At 52.5% G+C, this 21451-nt stretch overlaps 1 protein-coding gene across 4 annotated transcripts in view; it reads left to right on the forward strand.

Annotated features, from left to right (window-relative positions):
* Positions 1–21451, forward strand: part of Kcnip1 (potassium voltage-gated channel interacting protein 1) — a 322065-nt gene that overhangs the window by 107039 nt on the left and 193575 nt on the right. The window contains exon 1 of one of the 4 annotated variants that reach the window (XM_020164375.2): positions 20401–20774. The exons of 1 other annotated variant lie outside the window; for it this stretch is intronic. In XM_020164375.2, coding sequence (XP_020019964.1) covers positions 20714–20774 — 61 coding nt within the window. In that variant the 5' untranslated portion in view covers positions 20401–20713. Of the gene's footprint in view, positions 1–20400; positions 20775–21451 lie in introns of those variants that run through there. 2 more of the 4 variants (XM_020164379.2, XM_074057767.1) reach the window with 2 other exon arrangements.

The following is a 21451-nucleotide window of genomic DNA, read 5'->3' on the forward strand; positions in this document are numbered from 1 at the left end:
GTGGAGTGGCTCAAGGTGTAGGCCCTGAGTTCAAGCCCCAGTACCACAAAAAAAAGTCCACAGAGCCCAAATCTTATCTAGTATGCTGTGAGAGTCAGGCAGGTCCAAGGCCAAGTTTGTGGGGGTGATTTTTATTAACTCCAAAACTACGTCTTCCAAGCTTTGTCCACCAATCCTACCCCCCCACCAATGTGTCTCTGCTGACATCCCAGCCATACATTTGGGACACCCATCAGCAGTAGCTCTTTGCTGTCCCGCATTCCTTGTCCTGAGAGGTTTTACCTGGTTTTCATGTCCTCCAAATAGATCATGACTTTATTCCAGATGTATCCTGGCAAACTCAAGTCTCAGTTCTAAGTTTAAAGTTCAGTTAGGAGAAGTAGCCCTTTCTCCCTTTCCCTACTCTCTCCTTATTTCCCAGGACAAAAGTGCTCAGAAGTGGACCTCACATCCGAAAAGCTGAGCAGTTTGGGTGGTGAGTGTGTTCAATGTTGGCTGCTGAGCTGGGTATTTATTGGAGATACCTGTACCCTCCTATTTACCCAGGCCCCCAAATTATAGCTAACTGTGGGGCTGTGAAATCCAGGCTGTGGAGAAAAACCTAGGATCTTCTGCTAAAAGACAAAAGTCCAACCCTCCCACAGGGAAAAATGCAATTCTTGCGGTCTCCAATGACCATCTGGGTTATTGCACAGATTGGCACACAGTAAGCTACCAAGGCCCCCTAAGATGAACCCATCCAGCTTCTGCATTCCAAGATGAACTGATCCAGTCTCCCCATTCCAAAATGGACCCATCCATCCTCCCCACTCTAAGGCATCTCTCCTGTCTGTTCTCCTCCTCTTTCTTTAGAGAGCTCTAGCTCATTGTGTTGAGTTAACACGCAAGGGAAGAGTTCAAGTCATCATACAACTTGGGCAAAGCCTGTCAATGGTGAACAGTGTGAGCTGCAGGTTTCCATAATGGTTGGAGTAATTCTGAAATCACTGTGACTTGAGTTGGTTAAATCCCTAGTCTTTTGCTTGCTGTGTCCTTTAGGCCAGTTACTACATGTCTTTGAGCTTCACTTTATTTGCAAAAGCATCCTGGAAATACCTCCATGGGATGAAAACGCACCATCACGAGACTCCCAAGCAGACGTTCCATTTCTGTTGCTTGAACGGTGTGATGGTTACTCTTGACTGTGAACTTGATGGGATTGAGAAGCACCTAGGGGATCAGTGAAGGACTGAGTGTGTCTGAAGGCATTCTCAGAGGGGAATAACTAAGGGGGGAGATCATCCTGAATGTGGGCGACACCATATCTGGATGGAAATAAATGGAAGAAGGATAAAGCCCACCAGCGCAAACTCCACTCTTCCTGAGCGAGTACCTCTATTGTTGATGTCACCGTCCAGGGCCATCAGACTCCAGCTTCTTTATCCTTCAATGTGAACTCACACCAGTGACTCTCCAGGGAGCTTCAGACCATCGAGGCTGTGTCATTGGTCCCCCATGTTCTGAGATTTCCAGCTTCTTGCACTAAGCAGGTACTGCGTTCTCTCAAACTATCATAATGGGACACACAGCCTCTTACTGTGTAAGCCAATCCAGTAAACCTCCTTTGATGGCTATGTATATATTTATTGGTTCTATCCTTCTAGAGAAGCCTGACTCATACAAGAGGGTACCATGATGCAGCAGTGAACCAAGCCAGTCACCAGCCTTGTAGACATGGAGTTTTCAGTCAACTTGCATGAAAGTTGCTAACGATAATGAGAATACCTCACAATAAGTGTGACACCCTGACTCTAGGGAAAGCACCAAAGTGGAGGTCAGAAGTACAGAGAGAGTAGAAAGAGGGTTAAGCCATGACTGGAAGGGAGAACTCATTATTTTGCTTACAAGAGAAACAGGAAGTTGTCAGACAGGGTCTCTGGTCCTTCCATGGGATTTACCTAATGGGGTGCCAGAGAGGCATTCACTTGAAGACCGTCCACAGATGTGTCGGTGGGGTTCTGCCATCACTGCACTGTCCTGGTGGTCATTTGGACCAGCACCAGCCCAAGTGGATTGACAAGCTCACTCATCCAAATCTCTCCATCCACACTCTCACCCCTTGTGGACCATCCCACCCCACCCCCACCCCGTCCCTGTGGCCTTTTGAAGGTGAACTCCTAGGGAGGGTTCTGCCTCAATCCCCAGGGGTTGTGGCAGCCAGGATGAGTCACCTCACAAATATAGTATGCTCCCCCCAGGGGGCGGTGGTGGGTGGGAGCATTTGTAGAATTCACTCAGCTTTAATAGATTGCTTAGAGCATGTCACACATCAGAGAGGGAAAGCAAGCTAACCAGGCACAGGCCTCCTCCCATCACACATGTTGACAGAGGCTCCCTGGGCCCCTCCTGCTTGGCTGGCTCCCTCTCTCCCCGCAAGGCTGAGTCTCACTCTCTTCCTTCCTTCTCCCTGCCCTTTCTCCTTCCTTCATTCCATCTCTGTGTTCCTTTCTATATAGCTGCTCACTCACCCTCTTCTCTCAAGGTCTCTCTCTCTCTCTTTCCCCTTCATTCGCTTCTTCCCGCTCTTTCCCTCCTCTTCCTTTCTCAGAGCTCACTCATTTGGGCTCCTCTCTCTACTTTGGCCCTCACAGCCTCTTCCATCTCTTAACCCTCTTTCTGCATCTGTCTCTCTTCTTCTCTAGGTCTTGCTCATTTTCATTTTTCCTCCACATCCTCTGCCATTTGCCACCATTCCTCCTCTACAGCACACCAACAGGGTCAGATTTTCACACCCCTGTGGGAGGGCTGCCTGGCCTTCAAGAGAATCTTACCTTCCTTCCAGCTGGAGACTTGGCTGCTTCCCTCATCCAGCCTCTTCTTCCATATCCCAAACTCCAGCTCACAGAATCCTTTTCTGGGCACAGCAGGTAGCAGGGAGGGTAGCTGGTGATCCAGACTTGAGGCCTGAGGATCAGTGGCAACACACACACACACACACACACACACACAGGGCCCACCTTCAGGTCATGTGGACCTGTGAGGACTATTCTGGGAACCACCTCCAGGAATCTTCAAAGTCTGGGGCAGGTCTGAGTCTCTGTGGGGCCCACCCTCCACCTCTCAGGGGCTGAGCTTCTGTTTTTTCTAGATGGGTGGGGAGGGAGCTGCTGGGAACACAGTCTCCTAGGATGGCAGACAGCTTGTGGGCTGCTTCTGTGCCTGGTAGGTGAAGGCGGAAGAAAGTGGGGAACCCAAGGAAAGAGCAACTCAGTTCAACCCCAGGACCCCATTCTGGGCCCCAGCCCCAGTCGCAGTCCACAGGTCACAGCCATGTGTCAGTGACTGCTGGAGATGCCTCTGGAGGACCGTGTCACCAGGCAGCTTTATCCTGTGCGAATGTGACAAGTGTGCACTTTCACAAACCTATGTAGTCTAGGTCGGTTGCTTGATGTGGCCTCTTGATGTCATCAAAAGATGCGGGTGAGATGACTGAGGCTGCTGGAACAGGGCGCAGTGCTTACGTTAACTCTCCTTTATAAGTAGAAGGAGCACACCCTAAAATCACAATAACAAGTAGAGCAGAGCAAATACACAAAGTAGCGATGTGGCCGTTAACTGTCACGCGCACTGTGCGTAGTTGTGTGTGCCGCGCCTTTCTACCATGCAGCACAGTGGGTCTGTGTTCAGCAGCCTCACCACAGACGTGAGGGAAGTGCTGCACGGTGTCACTCGGTGTGGGGAATTTCTTAGCACTACTAGAATCTTATTTCATACATGTCTGTGGTTGACAGAAACGTCCATATGAGGCTCATCATTGCAAGCCGACTGGAAAACAGTCCTCATGTCCTTCTAGACTCAGAATCATTGTCAAGGCTGGAGGCCGTCCCTGGAAGGAAAGGACAGAGCCCCGAGCTTGGTGCCTTCCCATGGGTCTTCTCACTTAATCCTTTAGGAAGCCTGGTCAGCAGGTACCACGGTCAGCTTGGGACAGATGAGGATGTTGAGTTTTAGAGAGGCAGAGGGACTTGACCAGGACTGCACAGTGCAGAGTGTAAGGGGTCTGTGTAGCTCCAGCCCTCCTGGGGCTTTGTGGATGGCAACAGGTGATCTGTGGTCCTGACGCGCTGGAGGCAGGGCCAGCATTGTGCTATAATAAAGACGCAGTCGTTCAACTCAGTGGTTGAACTCAGCCCCCTGCACTCCTTCAATCAGTGGTTAAGTTTGTCCACACCATGTGCTTCTGACCCATCTATCAGCCTCCTCTCCCTGTTTTTCCAGCAGCAGTGCCTTGCTCACACCTGGCTGGTAGGAAAGTCAAACAAGAAGCTCTGCCTTGCACTCCCAGGTCGTGGGCTGGGCGCATGGCCTCAGCTGTGGCCCATCTCCTCTTTCCTGAGTGAGGCATTTTGAGCAGAGCAGCTAGGCTAAAAGTGGTGGCAGCTGATGGATCCTTAGGATGCCCAGCTCACAAGCTCCTGCTACAAAGATCACAGGGACTCCTGGTCCCTGGCAGTGCCTGGACTGGTTGCAAGCACTCCACTGGTCTTCCCACCATTTCTTTCCTTTGCAGAGGTCCTTGAGAGTCAGTTTCTGTTGCTCTCAGTAAAAACTAAGCCCAGCAAGACCACCACGGTCGTGCAACCCCTGTGTACTCTGCTGACTCGTACCTGTGCACTGGCTTTTCATGACTCAATGTCATTTATTTATGATGAGCACTTTTAATTGGAGATGTAATTCATGTATTGATCAAGGTTCTCCTGAGAACCAATAGGATATCTAGAGATGTATCTATACCTCTCTCTATAATTTTTGTGTAAATATATAGATCTAGAGGAGAAGGAGACGAAGGGGAGGAGGAGGAGAAGGAGAAGAAGAAGAAGGAGAAGGAGAAGAAGAAGAGGAGGAGGAGGAAGGAGGAAGGGAGGAAGAGAATAAAAGGAGGAGGAGGAGAAAAAGATGAAGGTGAATGGAGGGGAGGAGGGGAGGGGAAGGGATGGGGTTTCTTTTGAGGACAGGACTAGCAAGTCTAAAATCTTCAGGGCAGGTGGACAAGCCTAGACACTTAGGGGAAAGTGAAGTCACATTTGAATCTGATGGCAGTCTGGGGCAGATTTCCCTTTTCTGGGGTGGCCTCAGTTCTTTTTTCTCTGAAGGTCTTTAAGTGACTGAAGTCCACCCATATTACGAAAGGTTGCCACTTTACTCAAGGACTTCTGAGTTAAATGTTATTCTCACCTAAAAATTACCTTCAACATCTAGACTGGCGTTTGACCCAAAAACTGCAAACCATGGATCCACCAAATCAATTCAGGAGGTTAGCCACCCCAATGTACCTGCCATAAAATGAAATTCACCCTTCTAAAGCACACCCTTGAGTGGCTTGTAGCCTATTCACCAGGTGGTACAACAGCCACCACTGTCTAATCACTCAACATTTTCACACAGCCTTCAGCACCCTGTCCCCATCCTGCCTCCCCCAGATCCCTGCAACTCCTGACCACTCCTGGAAGTTGACTGCCGTGTCGCTGCCCCTGCGTCCCTCTGCCCAGACCTCGAACTTCTACTCAGTCCCTGAGGGTCAGCCCTTCTGCCACAGATCGAGTCCCTCCTTAAAGGGAGTTATTCCCTCCGTGTTGTATCTGGTAAGCACTGAATCTGTTCCTAGCACAGCCCTTAGCCACCAAGAAATATTTCAAAAGGAAGCTTCTACATCGATTTGTTTTTCTTTCTCACCTTCTTAAACCAGAAGGAGGGCTTTCAGAGGCTTTTGAAGTTGACCCTTGTTTTACCCATGTATGTGTGTGTGCATGCTTCTGGGAACACAGATCACATTTCATCAGGTTTTCAAAAGGACCCTGGGAAGTTTTGAGAGCCCTGACACAAGGGCAGAGAGGGCTTTACTGGCTCCTCTGTGTCCTCGTGCCTGGATAGGAGGTTTACTGAACAAGCCAGGAGGACAAATGAGTACATTTCAGAAAGCTTCCTTCCTTCAACGGTTTTCTATCCTCACTCCGTGCAGCAGTAAAAAAGCAAGACAAAATACCATATGGTGTTGGGCTGGCAGAGTGGCTCAAGTGATAGAGTGCCTGCCTAGCAAGCCTGAGGCTCTGAGTTCAACTGAGTTCAAACCCCAGTACTTCTAAGAAAGAAAAAAAAATCTAAATTTGGCCAGGCACCAGTAGCTCACTCCTGTAATCCTAGCTACTCAGGAGGCAAAGATCAGGAGGATTGCAGTTTTATGGCAGCCTGGGCAATAGTTTGTGAGACCCTGTCTTGGAAAAAACCCTTCACAAAAAAGGGCTGGTGAAGTGGTTCAAGATGTAGACTCTGAGTTCAAGCCCCAGTACCACACAAAAAACATGCCATATGGTGAAGTATGAGAGGACAGACTACAAGTACACATGCTCATTCATTCATTCATCTGTTCACGGCTTCCTTTACACACCTACAACGCACCAAGCCCAGGGCCAAGCTCAGAGTTCTGAGCAACAAGTAATGGTGAACACCACTAGTCTCTGGAGTGACCTGGTGTGTAAACCAGAGAAGGCTTCCTGGGGGAGATGCCACATGACTGAGGAAGTCAGGAGCAAGGAATAAGACAGGTGGTAAAGAAGCTAGAGGCGTGTTGAGGGTGTGTGTTGGGAGAAAGGGCATCATGTGAGCAGATGCCAGGCCCTGGAAGAGGGAGACAACTCACGCCCACAGTCTCTGCAGCCCAGAGAGGACTTTTCAAGGTTCTGGGCAGGAGGTGACACACAAGGAAGCCAAGTCAGGCCTGTCTGCCATGAGGAGTGTGGTGTAATCACAGGCCGACGGCTAAAGCACTGGCCCAGAGCCCACTGGGCACCAAGCACATGGAAGATTTCATTAGTGTTGGACAGGAAGGATTGCATCTGCTTCCCCAGAGGCCAGAGGGCGCAAGGCTGCCCAGGCTGCGGGCTGACCCCATGGCCCTGGAGCGGTGATTAAGCAGTCTAGTCTGGGAGGCTGTGGCACTGAGGAAGGGGTCAGGGAAGCACAACTTCTTCCATTTCCTCTATATTACCCCAAAAGATGGAAGATGCCTGCCAGAAACAGACAGAAATTTCCCTTGAGAAAGAGGAAGCTGTGCTATGGGCTATCAGGACTGAGCCACTGTGGGCAGGAGAAGGAAGGACACTGTGTGGTGACTTCCAGGACCTCACCAGGGCAGATGTGCGTGGGGGGGAGCGGGGGCCTGACCTGAGCTAATGGCCTCTTGTAGGAGGACCCCAGGCAGGGACTAGCCTACCTGAGCCCTACCCGCTCTCCTCTGTCCATCTTGTTCTACCTCCTGCCCTCTATCCCACACACGCCCACCCACAGGAAACTCTGAGCAGCCCACTTGCAATAACACTGCATCATCTGTGGTGGGGATTGCGTGCCCAGAACTGTGCTTGGTTTGGGGACAGTCACAAACAATCCTCTCCCACGAGCCACCTAGGAACTAGGGGGAGGCTCAAGTAGGGAGGACAGGGCCTCTTGAGAACTTTTGGGAGCCAAAACCCAGGCCAGCCTCCAGCCTCATAAAGGGCACTGCCTCCGGAATCACAGGAGAACTGGGGTCTCGCACAGTCATCTTCAGGCCAAAGTCAGGAGGAACTGCACTGTCTGCCATGTGCAGGACTCACCAGAACCAGACAGCCACAAGCAGGGAGGAGCTCCAGGGTTGAGAGCTGTTCACCAGTCTCCCAAGGAGATCATTCGTGCCTGTCCTCACTGAAGAGAGGTGACAAGTTCTCGCCACTGTGTTTGGGCCACTGCGTTGAGAGGGGAAATTTTTTTCATTTGTCAAGTATTTTTCAATCAACTCCTCAGCAGGGCTGTTTGAAGCAGGTGACAGGTCATTTCACCCACGAGGACAGGGAGTTTGGTTTGTTAGATCCCCTAAGTTGAAAAGCCAGGGAGGCATGAATAGCTCTATGTCATCTTGGTCTTATGAGATGCCACCATCGGAGGGAGTTGCATGAAAGGTACACAGGACCTCACTGCTTCCATCATCATCGTTTTTGAGTCTGTGATGTTAAAAAAATAAAAAGTTTTTTAAAAATCACATCACTTCTCATTGCTCCAGGTGTAAAATCCAAACTCTGCAGCTGAGACCACAGACTGTATATCTTGCCTCCTCCAGCCTCTCTGGAGCCTGGTGGTCTGCCCCATCACCCTTCTCTGTGTGCCAAGGTACTCCCAACCTACTCCTTCACGTGGCCTAGGGTCATGCTCTTCCTTTCATCCCAGTTCTCGCACCCCAAATACTGAGCGTGAGCAAGGGCTAGCATTCCAGTTTCCACATAAGTCTGCCTTTCTTGGTGGCACCTTCTGTGTCAGGCTGAACCTCCCCCCGCCCCCCAAGCACAGTGGTCTCCCACTGTCTTTAGAGTGCTACTGTCACCAGACCTGGACCTTGTCTGCTGCCCTCTGGACCTGTTTGTTTGCTTGTCTGCTGCCCTCTCCCCTGACCTCTCCCCTCACAGAACATAGGCTCCAGGGCTCCAATCATCAGGGAAAATGTTTATCTTGGTCACTGGTGTTTCCTGTTGCCTACAGCAGGGATAGACATATGCAGGGATGCAATGAATATGTATTTAAACGAAAGACTGATGAATGAATGTATGCATCATACAGGACAGCATCTAGAGATAAAAGGAACGCTACCATTCTCAGCCGGGACTTGCTACTGGCTAAACACTCCTGCCTGCCTCCTCATTTACTGATGGCCTTTGACTACTCTCGGTCTGCATCTCCCACCTCTGGGACGTGATTCGAGTCTCCAGCGCCCTTACTTCCTCCTCATCACTCCTAGCAAGTCTGGCTCACGGCACGTTATCGGTCGTTTATGATTTATTCTGAATTCCAGATTAGTCCCAACTTCTGCCATATATTTGTAGTCTAAGCTTTAATAATCTCACTTCATTTTGAGGGCCTGTCAATCAAGGCAAGGGGGTACATTCTGGGACAGAAGCACCTCCTGGACCCACGAGGTCATGATACATAGGAAGGAACGGGTAAATCCAGTTCTACGGGGAAGGTCATGACAGCGAAAAAGTCGTGATTCTTTAAAACATGCTGGAATCTTCCCAGAGCCCTGGAGTGCAGTTGCAGCTCTGGTCCTCTCAACCTGTGTTTCCCTGAGCAAGCCTCTTCCCTTCCCAGGCAACCTATGTGATGAGGAGCCCGTTATATAACATATACGGTCCTTCTAGCCTTGATAATGTAATTCCAAGAGATACCTTGTTTTCTGGGGAGATTTGCTGAGTTTTTGGAATAATATTAAGGAGTTCTTTTATATTCCTCATATCAGTCAATTCTCCCATTCTTTGACAACCATTCCATGATTAAATTCAGTTCCAATGCTAATTTTCCAGAATCAGCACAGAGTCCACAGGTTAAGAGCTCAGTCCTGCGAGACTTGTCCTTTTCCAATACTCGACACAAGTCCCAGACCACCTGTTCTGATGGAGTGGCTGTGAATCACAGCCACAGTCCTCCTGCAGGCGCTACAACTTGCTAGAACAGCTCACAGAACTGAGAAATACGCTGTCTTGTGTTCCCATGTTTCTTTTAAAGGACATGACCAGAATCAGCCAATTATGAGCACCTACTGTGGGGACTCCCTCCAGCCTGGGTGCTGAGCTCGGGATTCCCAGGCTTTGTGAGGCTCTGGTAGGTTGCACACAGGGGTGGCAGGTGAAGCACTGGTGTCCCTGCCACCTGGATTTATAAGATTACAGTCCTCTCTCCATCTCCCCAGTTTCCATATCTAGCAACACTGTAACATTTTGACCAATGAACAGCAGATCTAAACTGTCACATTGTTGCTGATATGTCTGATATGCTAGTTACGCCTATGATGCTTGTGTGAGGGTGTCCAGACGTTTTTCTTGTTATTCCTTAAATGACACAGTGTAATAACTGTTTACGTAGCATGTGTACTGTACTAGGGATTAAAAGGCAGTCGGAGGTTGTTTAAAGCACAGGAAGGTGTACCTAAAGTACATGCAAATGCTGATGCCATTGTACGTGAAGCACCTAGTTTGAGTGGATTTTGGTAGCTGGGGAGCCTGGAACGAAGCCCCCTCAGATAGGAGGGCTGGATGTGCCGTTCAGCTTAGCAGATGTTGGAAGACATTGGGAGGCATGGTAAATGCTTAGCTTGTGCTGCCATGGTTTGCATCTGGAATGTCCCCAAAGGCCCAAGTATTAAAGGCTGGGTTCCCAACTTGGTGCCTTTTTGTAGGTGGTGGAAACAATAGGATGTGGAGCCTACAGGAGATGTTAGGTCCCTGGGGTGTGCCCCCAGAAGTGACTGTAGGACTGCTGTCATCTTCTGTCCCTTCCCGGCCATGAGGTAAGCAGTTTTGCTCCACACACATGCTGCTGCCATGATAGGCCACCACAGGCTCAGAGCAATGTGGTAGGCTGCTCCTCTAACTCCATGAGACGCCATCATCCTTTGCTCTTCATAAACTGATTAGCTCAGGTGTCCGCTACAGTGACAGAAAGCTGACTCACGCAGGTTACGAGCAGAAGGTGAGACTTTGCTGTCCCTAGAGATCTTAGGAAGAGCTACTTGCTTCTGGTGACTCAGTCCCTCACTTCATCATCAGTCACAGCCTTCATTGATTAAGTCACCCACGGTGGCTGGCTCTGCTCTCTCCAAAATCCTTCCAGCTATGGGTTTGGGAGATCCACAAATGGAACTCATGATGCATAGTCACTTGGTCCACCAGGGCACTCATGTGACTGTGAAATTGACAGCGAGTCCTTTGGAGCTGGGTGAGGAAGAGGTTCTGAATGGAACCATGTGCTCAGAGTGGTGTTTGGCTGGCAAATTCCTACTCACCTCTCAAGACCCAGCTCAAACATGTCTTCTTTGGAAGTCCTAGGCCTAGCCACCTTCCCCACCTCTCTTTCCCAAGTTGGATTTGATGTCTCCTCTCGGGGCTGCTAGGGCCTCTTCTTTGATTACCATTGACCTATCCCCTGTCTTCAAAGGGTCCCCACAGGACTGTGAGCTTCGAGGACCAGACTCTTGTCCTCTGTACCTCCCTATGCATCCCTAGTGCTTCCCAGGATGGCGGGTGGACCAGAGACTCAGGCATGCTGGTAGAGAGCTCGTCCTAGACAGCAGCTACCCCAGGGCCTGGCAGTATGGAGCTCTGTGAGAGGACCCCAGCCTCAGGTCTACTGTTTCCTCTGCCTCCTCTTACCCCGTAGCCTTGATTCCTTATTAACTGTATCCCTGCACACCCGGCTCAATGCAAGCTCATCTGCATAGCATCCTCCATCCGGAACAGCCCAGTGCTGTAGGCACGAATACTAATGCACCATGCAAATGCCAGCCCAGAGAAGGAGTGTCCTAGACTGCCAATTAGCTGCCCCAGCTCCAGAGCGCACACAATCCCCTCTCTTGCCACAGGCCAGCACAGTGCAAGAAGTGCCAGCAGAAAGCAAGAGCCAGTGTTGACAAGCGTCCAGGAAGGGATACTCCACTAGAGTCAGCAGAGGAGGGAAGCAGCTGGGCTTCCCACCCCCCCCCCCCCGGCACCCTTGAGATAAGGACAGTATTCTTAGGGGACCATGTAACAATTGCTCCAAGAGTCACTGCTGCCAGAGGGGCCTCTGCCTCATCCTCCCCTCCACCTGGCCATCTATGTGCAGGCCATCAGTGTGTGTCCTGTGCTCTGTGCCAAGACAGAAGCTCTTCCCAGCTGCTCTTCTCTGACCCCGAGTGCCATACTGGAGGGAGGGAAGGAAGACTAAGAGAACCCCCATCGCCCCACTTCTTCTTCCTAATGTCTTCCCTTCTTTCCCTTCCTGAGTGGATAAGAGCTTGGGCCTTGTGGACAGACATAGCTGAGTCCCCCTCACTCCAGGGCTGTGGATCAGGACAAATTACATCAGCTCTCAGAGCCTCAGCTTGCTACTCTACAGAAGGGGGAGAGAGGGGGGTGGGGGTCATTTTATGAGTAGCTGAGAGTTTCTGTCAACTCACTCTGTTGGGCCAGAAATGTTACTTTGCTTATTTAAGTGGCTGAACTTTCATCTATATTCCAACTCCTCATTCCTGTCAGTGTCCGCATTCCTATCAGTTCTAGACATGAGTTCCCAACATTTTAGGGTGGGCCCACGGAGCATCAAAGGGGCAGATGCACTCCACTGCGGCTTTGAGATTTTCACCCTGCAGGCAGGTCATCCAGGCACCCAGGCCTGTGCATTATATGATCATTGAACCCTCTGGCTCACCTTGGGGCTTCTTAACCCAAACCAAACATTTGCTGGCCCTCTGGGGCAGGCCTCCTGGACCTTGGGGAATCATCTTTTAGACTCACCCAAAAGGGACAGGTCAGGAACCCTCTGTCCAGCAAAGACATGGGGCCAGTGGCTCTGCCAGGTTCCTTCATGGAAAGGGCCCAGGATCCAGGAGGGCGCTCTGCCATGTCCACTCAGCTCTCAGCTCCCACCTTCCATCAGAGGCTGGACTTCCAGTGCCCAGGAGACCACTGAATCCCAGGTTCTATCTGAGATGGAGCAAGGAGAAAACCTCTCTCTCCTACTGTCTATCTAGTCACTAATAAGTGACCAGTGTTCCAGGCTTTTATCTCATGCCAGACTTTTGTGAATCAAAACTCCAAGAGAGTGACTTCACTGCTTCTGTATCATCTCTGCCCAGGGCAGTGAAGGCCACAGGTCTCAAATGTGAGGGAGGGAATGTGGTCACCGGAAATAACCAAAGAAACCACCATGAGTGTCTTACAGCTTTGCATTGTCTCAGTCCTGCACCCCTGTCCCAGAATCACCCTTCAATCTAATGACATCGGTCAATTTTCTCCTCCTTTCCTCCTTCTCTTCCTTCCTCCCTCCCTCCTTCCCTCTCTCCTCTGGGGTCTTCCCTCCTCAGCAGCAGCCAGCAGGGCTGGGAGCTGGAGCAGCTGGGAGCTGGAGCAGCACTGACAGGTTTGGCTGCCGCCATGCAGTAAGTGCACTCATCTGCTCATGGCTGGCATCATTACTAATCATTGCCGCTCTGACTGTTGCTCCCTTCCTCCCTCCCCACTCTCTTCCTCTGGGGTCTCCAGTCTGTAGAAGCCATGGAGGGAAAGCAGACCCTGTGTGCACCCTGGCAGGCACAGCTGCAGTCCCCGAACACCTGCCACTCAGAGGCACTTGGACCCTGTGCACCTCCATTTCACAGCTGTCCCTCAGCTCCAAGAAGCTGCACCACACCTGGGAGTCCCCAGTGGACTGCTGACTCCCTAGACCCGATGCTAGGAGACTGTGGCAAGAGCCACAGAAGGGCTTGGAACTAGAGCATCTGAGATCAAGCCCACCTGCCCCTCTTACTTGCTTTGTGGCTTTGAGCAGGATATTTACCCATTCTGTGCTTCAATTGCCTCGTATAAAATGGGAGATAATGAAAGTACCTACCGTATGGGGTTATTTAAATGATTAAGTGAGGCCAGGCATGAGACAGGAACATAGACAGAGCTCCATAAGGGTGGCTATCATTGTTGATGTGATTATTATATCACCTAAAAATGAGCACATTTGCCCAGGAAGATGATGAACATGTATTCTGCGCATCGTAGAAAGATAAGAAACCCTGACCACAGTGCCTGCCCCTCCTACCCAAACTTTTCAGTTCACCTGCCTGCCCTGAAGCCCACTGCTATAGCTCAGGAGAGAGAGAAGGGTGGCCCGGCCAGAGAGGCAACCCTGACTGTGAAGTCTGGGTGACAGTGAGTTCCGCACCTGCCTTTCACCCCCTGAGGCTGTGGGTTCCCCAAGGCAGTGAGCATAGACCTTGGCAACCCCAGAGAGATCTGCTCTGGAGGTGGGGGTGGGACACAGGAGACCTCACTCAGAGTCTCAGTCTGTTGTGACCGACTGAACAAAGACTAGTGTCGATGTGAGTGGGTCTCTGTGCCCTTCCCTGAGCCTTGCAGCCCACCAAGCACCACACTCACGTGCACAAGTGCTGCTTCTTGGTAATTCTTGGCAAATCCTCTGAGTTATTGTTATAGTTATAGATGTTGCAACTGAGGTCACAGAAGTCAGTCACATAGCTCAGAGATGAATGAATGAATCAAGCTCCTCCTGTCACCTTTCCTCCTGTGGAGTTTCTTGATCAGGTGTGCATACCTGTGCCACGGGGAGGACCGTGAGCTCCATGGCTTCTCTGCAGTGCGAGCTGGCGCTTGTGGGTGTGCGATTATCCTGGAGGATAATCCACAGTGTCATTGGATGCTTCTCAGTTTGTTTGAACATATCTGAATCCACCCAGCCAGCCTCCCTCCCTTCCCATCCATGCTCACCCCCGCCAAGAGCCATGTGATCAATAGCCCTGAACTAACTACCTGCTCCTTGCCTAGTGCTGGCCCCTCAACTCTGGTCTCCAGGAACATTCTCCCTCTCTCTGATCCCCCCACACTCCCCGTGGGTAACTCCGGGGCTTTTCTGTGGTGTCTCTGCTGCGTGGGCGGCTGCACTCTGTGTGAACTCATCCCAGGCCCGGGGAGATGGTGTGTGTGCTGGAGCGTGAAGGGGGACCCCATGGGTAGTGCAGCTGTCAGGACAGGCAGGCGGACCCGGGGTCCTGGATCCCCACACGTCCCCTGTGGTCCACATCTGCCTGCTCCCTAAGAGAGCATGATGGACCTGACAGATGAGGCTATTCTTGAAGAACAAGGATGTGCCTTAGGAAAAGCCTAAGGTCTCTTTGCCTCCTGGGGAGAAGAGAAAAGATGGACGTGTGAGCAAAGGAGAACTGAAGGGGGACCGAGAGTGGAGTTAGTGTGTTCTGAGCAGACTGTGCTCCAGCCAGGGAGACTTCTGCCAGGTACTTTGTAATCAAGGTCACTGTCAACCTCAACCAAGACTAACATGGATATTGGTGGGATTGTTCTGCTTATCAATATGCAAATCTTGAAGCTCTTGAAGGTCAAATAACTTATCCAAGGTCGCACAGCAAACCTGTTATGGCTGACTTGAACGTGGCACTAACTGCCCCAAGATCAAAGTTCTCTATGTCCCACGGCATTGCTTTATAACTTGCACGTGGTGGTCCTCCTGGGCTTCTCAAAGCACCTGGCACCCCAAACTTCCTAGGCCCCTCTTTCCTTCCCAGCAAGAACTCAGTTCGTAATGATGAGAGGATCTCAGTGCGCCACCCTGTACCGGCAGCTTCCTGAAGGCGGGAACTCTTGCTTCTTCCTGTCCGTTATGAACCCATCTATTTAGGTCAGTGCCTGGCAGTAGATTGAGGATCCTTAATAACCATTTGTTGAGTGAATGGCTGAATCACTAAGTGAGCCCCGAAGCAAATGACAGTAAACGCTACTTGCAGAGTGTCAGCAAAGGGACAAAGCCCCTCACTCTTCTTGGTCTCCCCCAGTCTTCATGCCAATCCCACAGTCGAGGAAGCAGACAGAGCCCCAGGGACACAGTGAGTAGAAGAGGTGTTTAAACAGAGCTGAATGATGAGGCCATCTCTGGGCCCCAAGGGCTGCACCTTTGTGGGACACTGGGAACGCTCTGGACCAGGCAGAGCTGTGGTGGGTGGGGGCGGGGTGGGCATGGATGCAGAATAGGAGGAGCCTCGCGCCTTTGCTTTCTAAAAGCTCCCAGTCTATTTGAGGCCAGACTTCTGCATGCAGAACATTTTGGAAATGGTACAAAACAGCAGCGAGCATAGAACTGAATAGCACATAACCAGGTGCCAATGCGTTCCCTTCCTTCACTAATCTGAGGCTTTTAATACCACACGGGGACCCTGAGGATAGATCATCCCATCCAGCAGATGAAGAGCAGAGATGGAAGGCATGCCTGGAGGCGCTCACTCATCTTCACGCCCCTGCAGCACAGCACAACCTTTGACCCACAGTAGCGGGAGTAGTAGCGTTCACCCTTGACCACTGGTCACTCTGTGTGCCGGGCACCGTGAAGGGCTTTCCCAGGGTCATCTCACCAACCCCTCCCAGGGCCACCAGGAGGTGTTCATGCGATCCACGGGAAGATGAAGTAGGGATCAGAGAAAGTCCTCATCGTGCCCAACGTTACACAGCAAAGGAGTAAATTCAGGATTTGAACCCAGTTCTGGCAACCTCCCAAATCTGATACCATGCTACTTCCATTTGTGGTGGGAACAAAATGCCATTGTTCACAAAGATGGAAGAAACCAGAGTGGGGGAACAGTGAGTAGTGAGGAAGGAAAGAAGGAACAAAGGAAGGGAAGGAGGAATAAGAAATGAATTAAGAGAAGGAGGGAGGGAGAGAGAGAAGGTGGAGGGATAGGGGAAGGACAGGGCTTTGTGTTCCATCAACTTGGTCTCACCACTGGTCTCTGATGACCTTACACCTTCCTCCCTCAGTCACCTAAGGCACATCCTAAGAAGTCCTCTTTGGAGGCTCATGTCAGAGGAAGATCTTGTTTCCAGAGCCTTCCACAGAGTGGGCATGGCCTGATGTGCTTGGAGGGGGGGGGGTGGAGGATTCATCTGCCCTGCTTAGGCTGCCATAACAAAACACCAAAGTGTGGGTGACTTAAATCACAGACGTGTGTTCCTCACAGTCCGGGACACCAGAGTCTACAGTCGAGGGCTGGGGTCCGGTGAGGTCTCCCCTATGTTCTCATTTAACCGAATTACTCTCTTAGAGGCTCTGTCTCCAAAAGCATCACGCTGGGGGGTTAGAGATTTCACATAATGGGTTCAGCCCACACCAGAGTGGAGGAAGGAAGGGCCAGAGCTGGAGCTGGCTCATCTTACAGAGTAGAGGGACTCAGCCATGGCAGCACAGGTGGGGTGGTGCTGGCATGGTTACCCAGTCAGGGACAGCAGGACAAGTGGCTTCTGCACCCAGGTGACTGATGGAAGGATCCCTGGGCACGTTGCTTTAGTGTCCCCTCTCTCCCCATCCTATTCTCTGCTCTGTTTCAAGTTCCCAAGAGGTAGGAGTGGGTCCTCAATCCTCTACCTTCTCTCTTCCCCCACCCCCAACATTTTCCCATGCTCTCCTTCTTAGGTGCTGTCCTGTAGCACCTCCCAGCTCCCATCACACAGTGTGTGTGTGCACGTGTGTGTCTGTGTGGGTGTGTGTTATTTACCTACAGATAAGACCTGCCCCTTAAGATGTCACAGAAGTATGTAAGCTGTTGTGTGTGTACACATTCATTTGATGGCAGATGTGCCATAAACAGTCATTGGGTGAGCAAGTGAGTGAGTGAGTGAGCAAGTGAGTGAGTGAGTGAGCAAGTGAACCCTCAATGGGAGAGTGTGCTTGTTCCTGTAAGAGGCAAGAATGGTCTGGTAATCACGACTTGTCACTTAGTGACTGGGTCCCTGAGCAGAGAAAATGGCCCTTCCGCTCACCATACATTGACTGCACCCTGCCTGGAGATGGGGTTAGGCACACAGTGTGCAGTACAGCAGCACTGGTTCTGCCTCTGGGGAGCCCACAGTCCATAGGGCTCTCCAGAGACAAGGAAGAAGGACCACCAGAACCACAGGGGTAAGACAGGGAGGAAGCCTCAGTGCCATGGGCTGATTTGGGGGCACTGACTTGGGGGGGTGCTACTCAGTGGCACCAACTCAGGGTCGGGAGAGGTTCTGCAGGGCATGAGGCTCAATAAATCAAGGATGAGTAGCAGATCACTAGGTGGAGGAAGGAAAGAGGGATAGTCTAGGCAGAGGGAGCAGCATGTGCAAAGGTCCTAGGGCCAGACCCTAGAGGGTGCATTTGAAGCAGTTTGTTATTTCATACCATTTTATATTGGTGGCTTTAGTGACTTCATTCTATTGTGCCTGGTAGAAGCAGTCAACACATCCAAGGCATTTGCCACGTCTGATCTGTAGAACAGAGCGATTTTCTGTACTCTGCCTCTTCCCAGAGTTGCGGGGAGGAAGAAACAAGAGAATAACGCCTAGCCTTTGGTAACCTCTCCGGTGCTGTCCCGCTTCTGGGCTTTCAGGTTGGGTGCAGATGAGCGGAGCCAGGAGGGTGACATGGCTTGGTGTTCCCCCAGAGATGGCCCTGAGAAGCTGGCAAAGTCCCCTGGAAGTAGCATCTCCTCAGCAACGAGCCCTCCTCTATTCTTTGAATTCTAGCTATGCAGGTGGTCCTCCTCTGTGACCCCCAAGCTGCAGCCTCCAGTCCCTACAAGCCTCTCCTCCATCCAGGATTCTGGGTCTGAGGGGCACAGAGGAGCCGGTCAGAGAGCTGAGATCTGGAACCTGCTGAGACCCCACCCCCCCAGTGTCCCCATCCGTGTCCAGGAGGTGGTGACAGAATCTGAACATTGAGTTCTCATCCCACACCCTGGCTGGACAGCTTCAGGTAAACATCCCACTGTAGGTGAGCCTCAGTTTCTCCCTATGGGGACAGTCAGGCCTGCCCTGCACAACTCACAATGCTTTGTGGGCACCACGTGATGACGTGGTTTCGTGACAGCGGCAGCGCAAAGGAAGAGAACAAGTATCACCATGCACGCATTAAGTGCTGAATTGGAGAAGAGCAGTATCCAGGGTCCCTGGGCCCAGTTGCAGGCCACCTGTGGCCCTGAAGGGACAGCCAATGGGCTGGAATGACAGGAGGCAGCTTCCCAGGGTCCTGTGTCTCTAGAGTAAGACAGTGTGCCTATGCTGTGAACCTGGGTGCCTGTGAGCGACTGCAAAGTCATTTTGCACTGTGTGAGCATCTGCGCACTTGTACATGTCTCTGTGTCTTGGTTGAGGGTCTTACAGATGCACCTGTTTGGTCTGTTCTGTGTGTTCCCCAGCAATGTCTGTGTGGGCTTGAGAGACCCATGCACAGTGTGTGCATGCATGCTTATGAAGCCATATGTTGGGGACTCTGAACTGCAGACACAGTATGTGTCTGGATGGCCAAGAGGAAGCAGCTGGACAGAGGTCCAGGAGCATCCTGGCCAAGGATTGTCAGTGCAGATAAGAAAGGGCATCACCGGCACCCCAGAGGGTCCTGGTCTTAAGGAAGGGAGCGCTCCTTCTAGGCCTTCCAGGGAGAAACCTTGCCTTTTGGCACCACAAGAGATGGGGGCCACAGGAGTGGCCCCTAACTTTGCCCTTTCAGCAAGAAACTACAACTGGGGCTTTGAGTCTTTGTCATCCAAAGAGAGCTCACAGAAGGGAGCTAGCTCCTTAAATTCAGCCCTTAGCCCCTCAGAACTCACTCCATCTCTGCCCCATCGTTTCTGGCTACTTAGTTCTTGGGCTGATGAGGGACAAAATGGAAAAGCATGAAAGAGGGAGAGAGGAAAGGACAGAAAGAATAGAAAGCAAAGGCTCCATGGAGCCGGAGTGCCTGCGCCCTCCCCAGCTCCTGTCACTGAAGGGTGGGCTGGGCCAGGGAAGATTCTGCTGGCTTGTGAGGCCCCACAGAGCAGGGGAGGCCCGACCACTGAATTGAAAATAGGGTTGGCAACCCTCTCTGCCATGGGGTGTCTTTCCTCACCCTGGGAATCTGGGCAGTGGGCTAATAGGATTTCCTCTGAAGTCAAGTGAAATCACAGTGAGCCTCACTCGGGGACACAAGCACACAGACACGTGTACAAAGCCACAAGTGCATGCACACTCGTACACACACGACACACTGACACACTTAGACATGGCACTCACGCGTTTGCACACACTCACATGCACAAGGCACTTGTGTGGGCTCACGCATGCACACTCACACACATTCACAACGCGTTCACACGAACATGTGTGTAAAGCACGCACAGTGTACACATGCACGTTCACACACACTCACATGCACACACTCACACGGACACTCACTTTGCGTCCATGAATGTATGCTTGCACACATGCACACCCTCACACGTACACATGCACGCTCACACACTCACGTGCACACACTAATGTGTGCACCCACACTCACACTCACGTACACACTCACTTGTGCATGCACGAGTGTGCGCTCGCACACACGTGCACACCCGCACGCTCGCACACTCACGTGTGCACACTAATGTGTGCATTCGCGCTCGCACACTCACGTGCACACGCACACACAGCCACACACACAGACGCGTTCTCTGAGCTGCACACACCAGCGGACACACAGCCGGGGGTCCTCCCAAGACGCCCTCCACAGCCGGTGGCGCGGGGTGCGGGCAGCAGGACCCGCCCGCGCCCCCCACCCCGCCCGGCGCCCCCGCCCCGCCCCGCCCGGGTCCCCGCGGCGGCGCCTCTGCGCTGCCACTCGGCCCGCGCGCGGCCAGGCGGCGGCTGCGCTCCGTCCCGGTTCATTCATGATCGGTCCTCGGCCGAGCCCCAGCGCAGCGCGGGGAGCGGAGCGCGGCGGGCGGCAGCAGGGGCGGGCGGAGCGCGGCTCCCGCACCGCACGCGGCGGGGCTGGGCAGCTTTGGCCGGGCGGGCGCCAGGCCGGCTTCGGAGCTCCGTCCTCGGCCCTGGACGCGGGCAGCGGCCGGCGCGGGTCCTCGCACCCAGGAGCGGGGCGGAAGGCTGGCCGGGGGCCGCGGGCCCTGCGAGGCGGTGCAGGTGCGGGGCTGAGGAAGCAGCGAGGCGCGCAGCGCCCCAGCCCCACGCCCGCCGGGCCCCGAGCTGCAGGCGAGCTGCCAGGCGCTCTTGGCTTCTCCTCTTCCCTCCTCCAGTTGGAGCAGCCGCTCCACACTGCTTTCTTATCAGGGGAGGGGAGGGGCAGGGCCAGGGTCCCAAGTCGCACACAAGTCGCTGCCATGGGGGCCGTCATGGGCACCTTCTCGTCTCTGCAGACCAAACAAAGGCGACCCTCCAAAGGTAAGCCCTCCGTCCTCCTTTTGTTCCCCTAGCTGGGCTTGGGGGTGTCGGTGCTGGGTTGGGGCACACCATCTGCCGCTCTTGGTTCCAAACCTCCTCTCCATGAGGACCTGGGGCAGGCTCTTGTATCCAAAGGAGTAAGAGCCTGCGGGAGGGTTGGTGTGAACACCCAGAGGAGGCAGCCGGAGCCCTGCAGACCCCACGGGCGCCTGGACCCGCTGGGGACCAAGTGGCTGGACCTCCTCACGGGTACATCTCTAGGAGGCGGCAGATTCACAGGTGGAGAGGATGGGGCTCTCTAGGTGGAAATGTTGGGAGGCTGTTCCTGTTCCCATGACAGCTGGTGCTGGTGCCACTGTGAGCACCCAGTGAGGGTGCACATCCTCGTGCCCTCTGCCCAGTGGACAGAGATGCCAGGGCAGACCTGGGAATCTCACCATGAGGGAGACAGTGTTCTGCCTGCCTGTCCTGAAACCTCTGCAAGCCAAAAGGAATCAGCAACTGCCAGGTGGAAGAACTCCCAGGGCCCTGTCCTGGTGGCTCAGGGAGTCAGTGGGAGCCAGGGCAGGGTGTCACCGAGGTCTGGGACCTAGGGAATTAAGGGCACTGTCAAAAGGTGGCTGAGAAGGAAATTGATAACAAGTATGAAAAAGCATGGCATGGTGGAGTCTCTCCTG

Source organism: Castor canadensis, chromosome 16 (genome assembly GCF_047511655.1).
Source record: "Castor canadensis chromosome 16, mCasCan1.hap1v2, whole genome shotgun sequence".
NCBI lineage: Eukaryota > Metazoa > Chordata > Mammalia > Rodentia > Castoridae > Castor > Castor canadensis.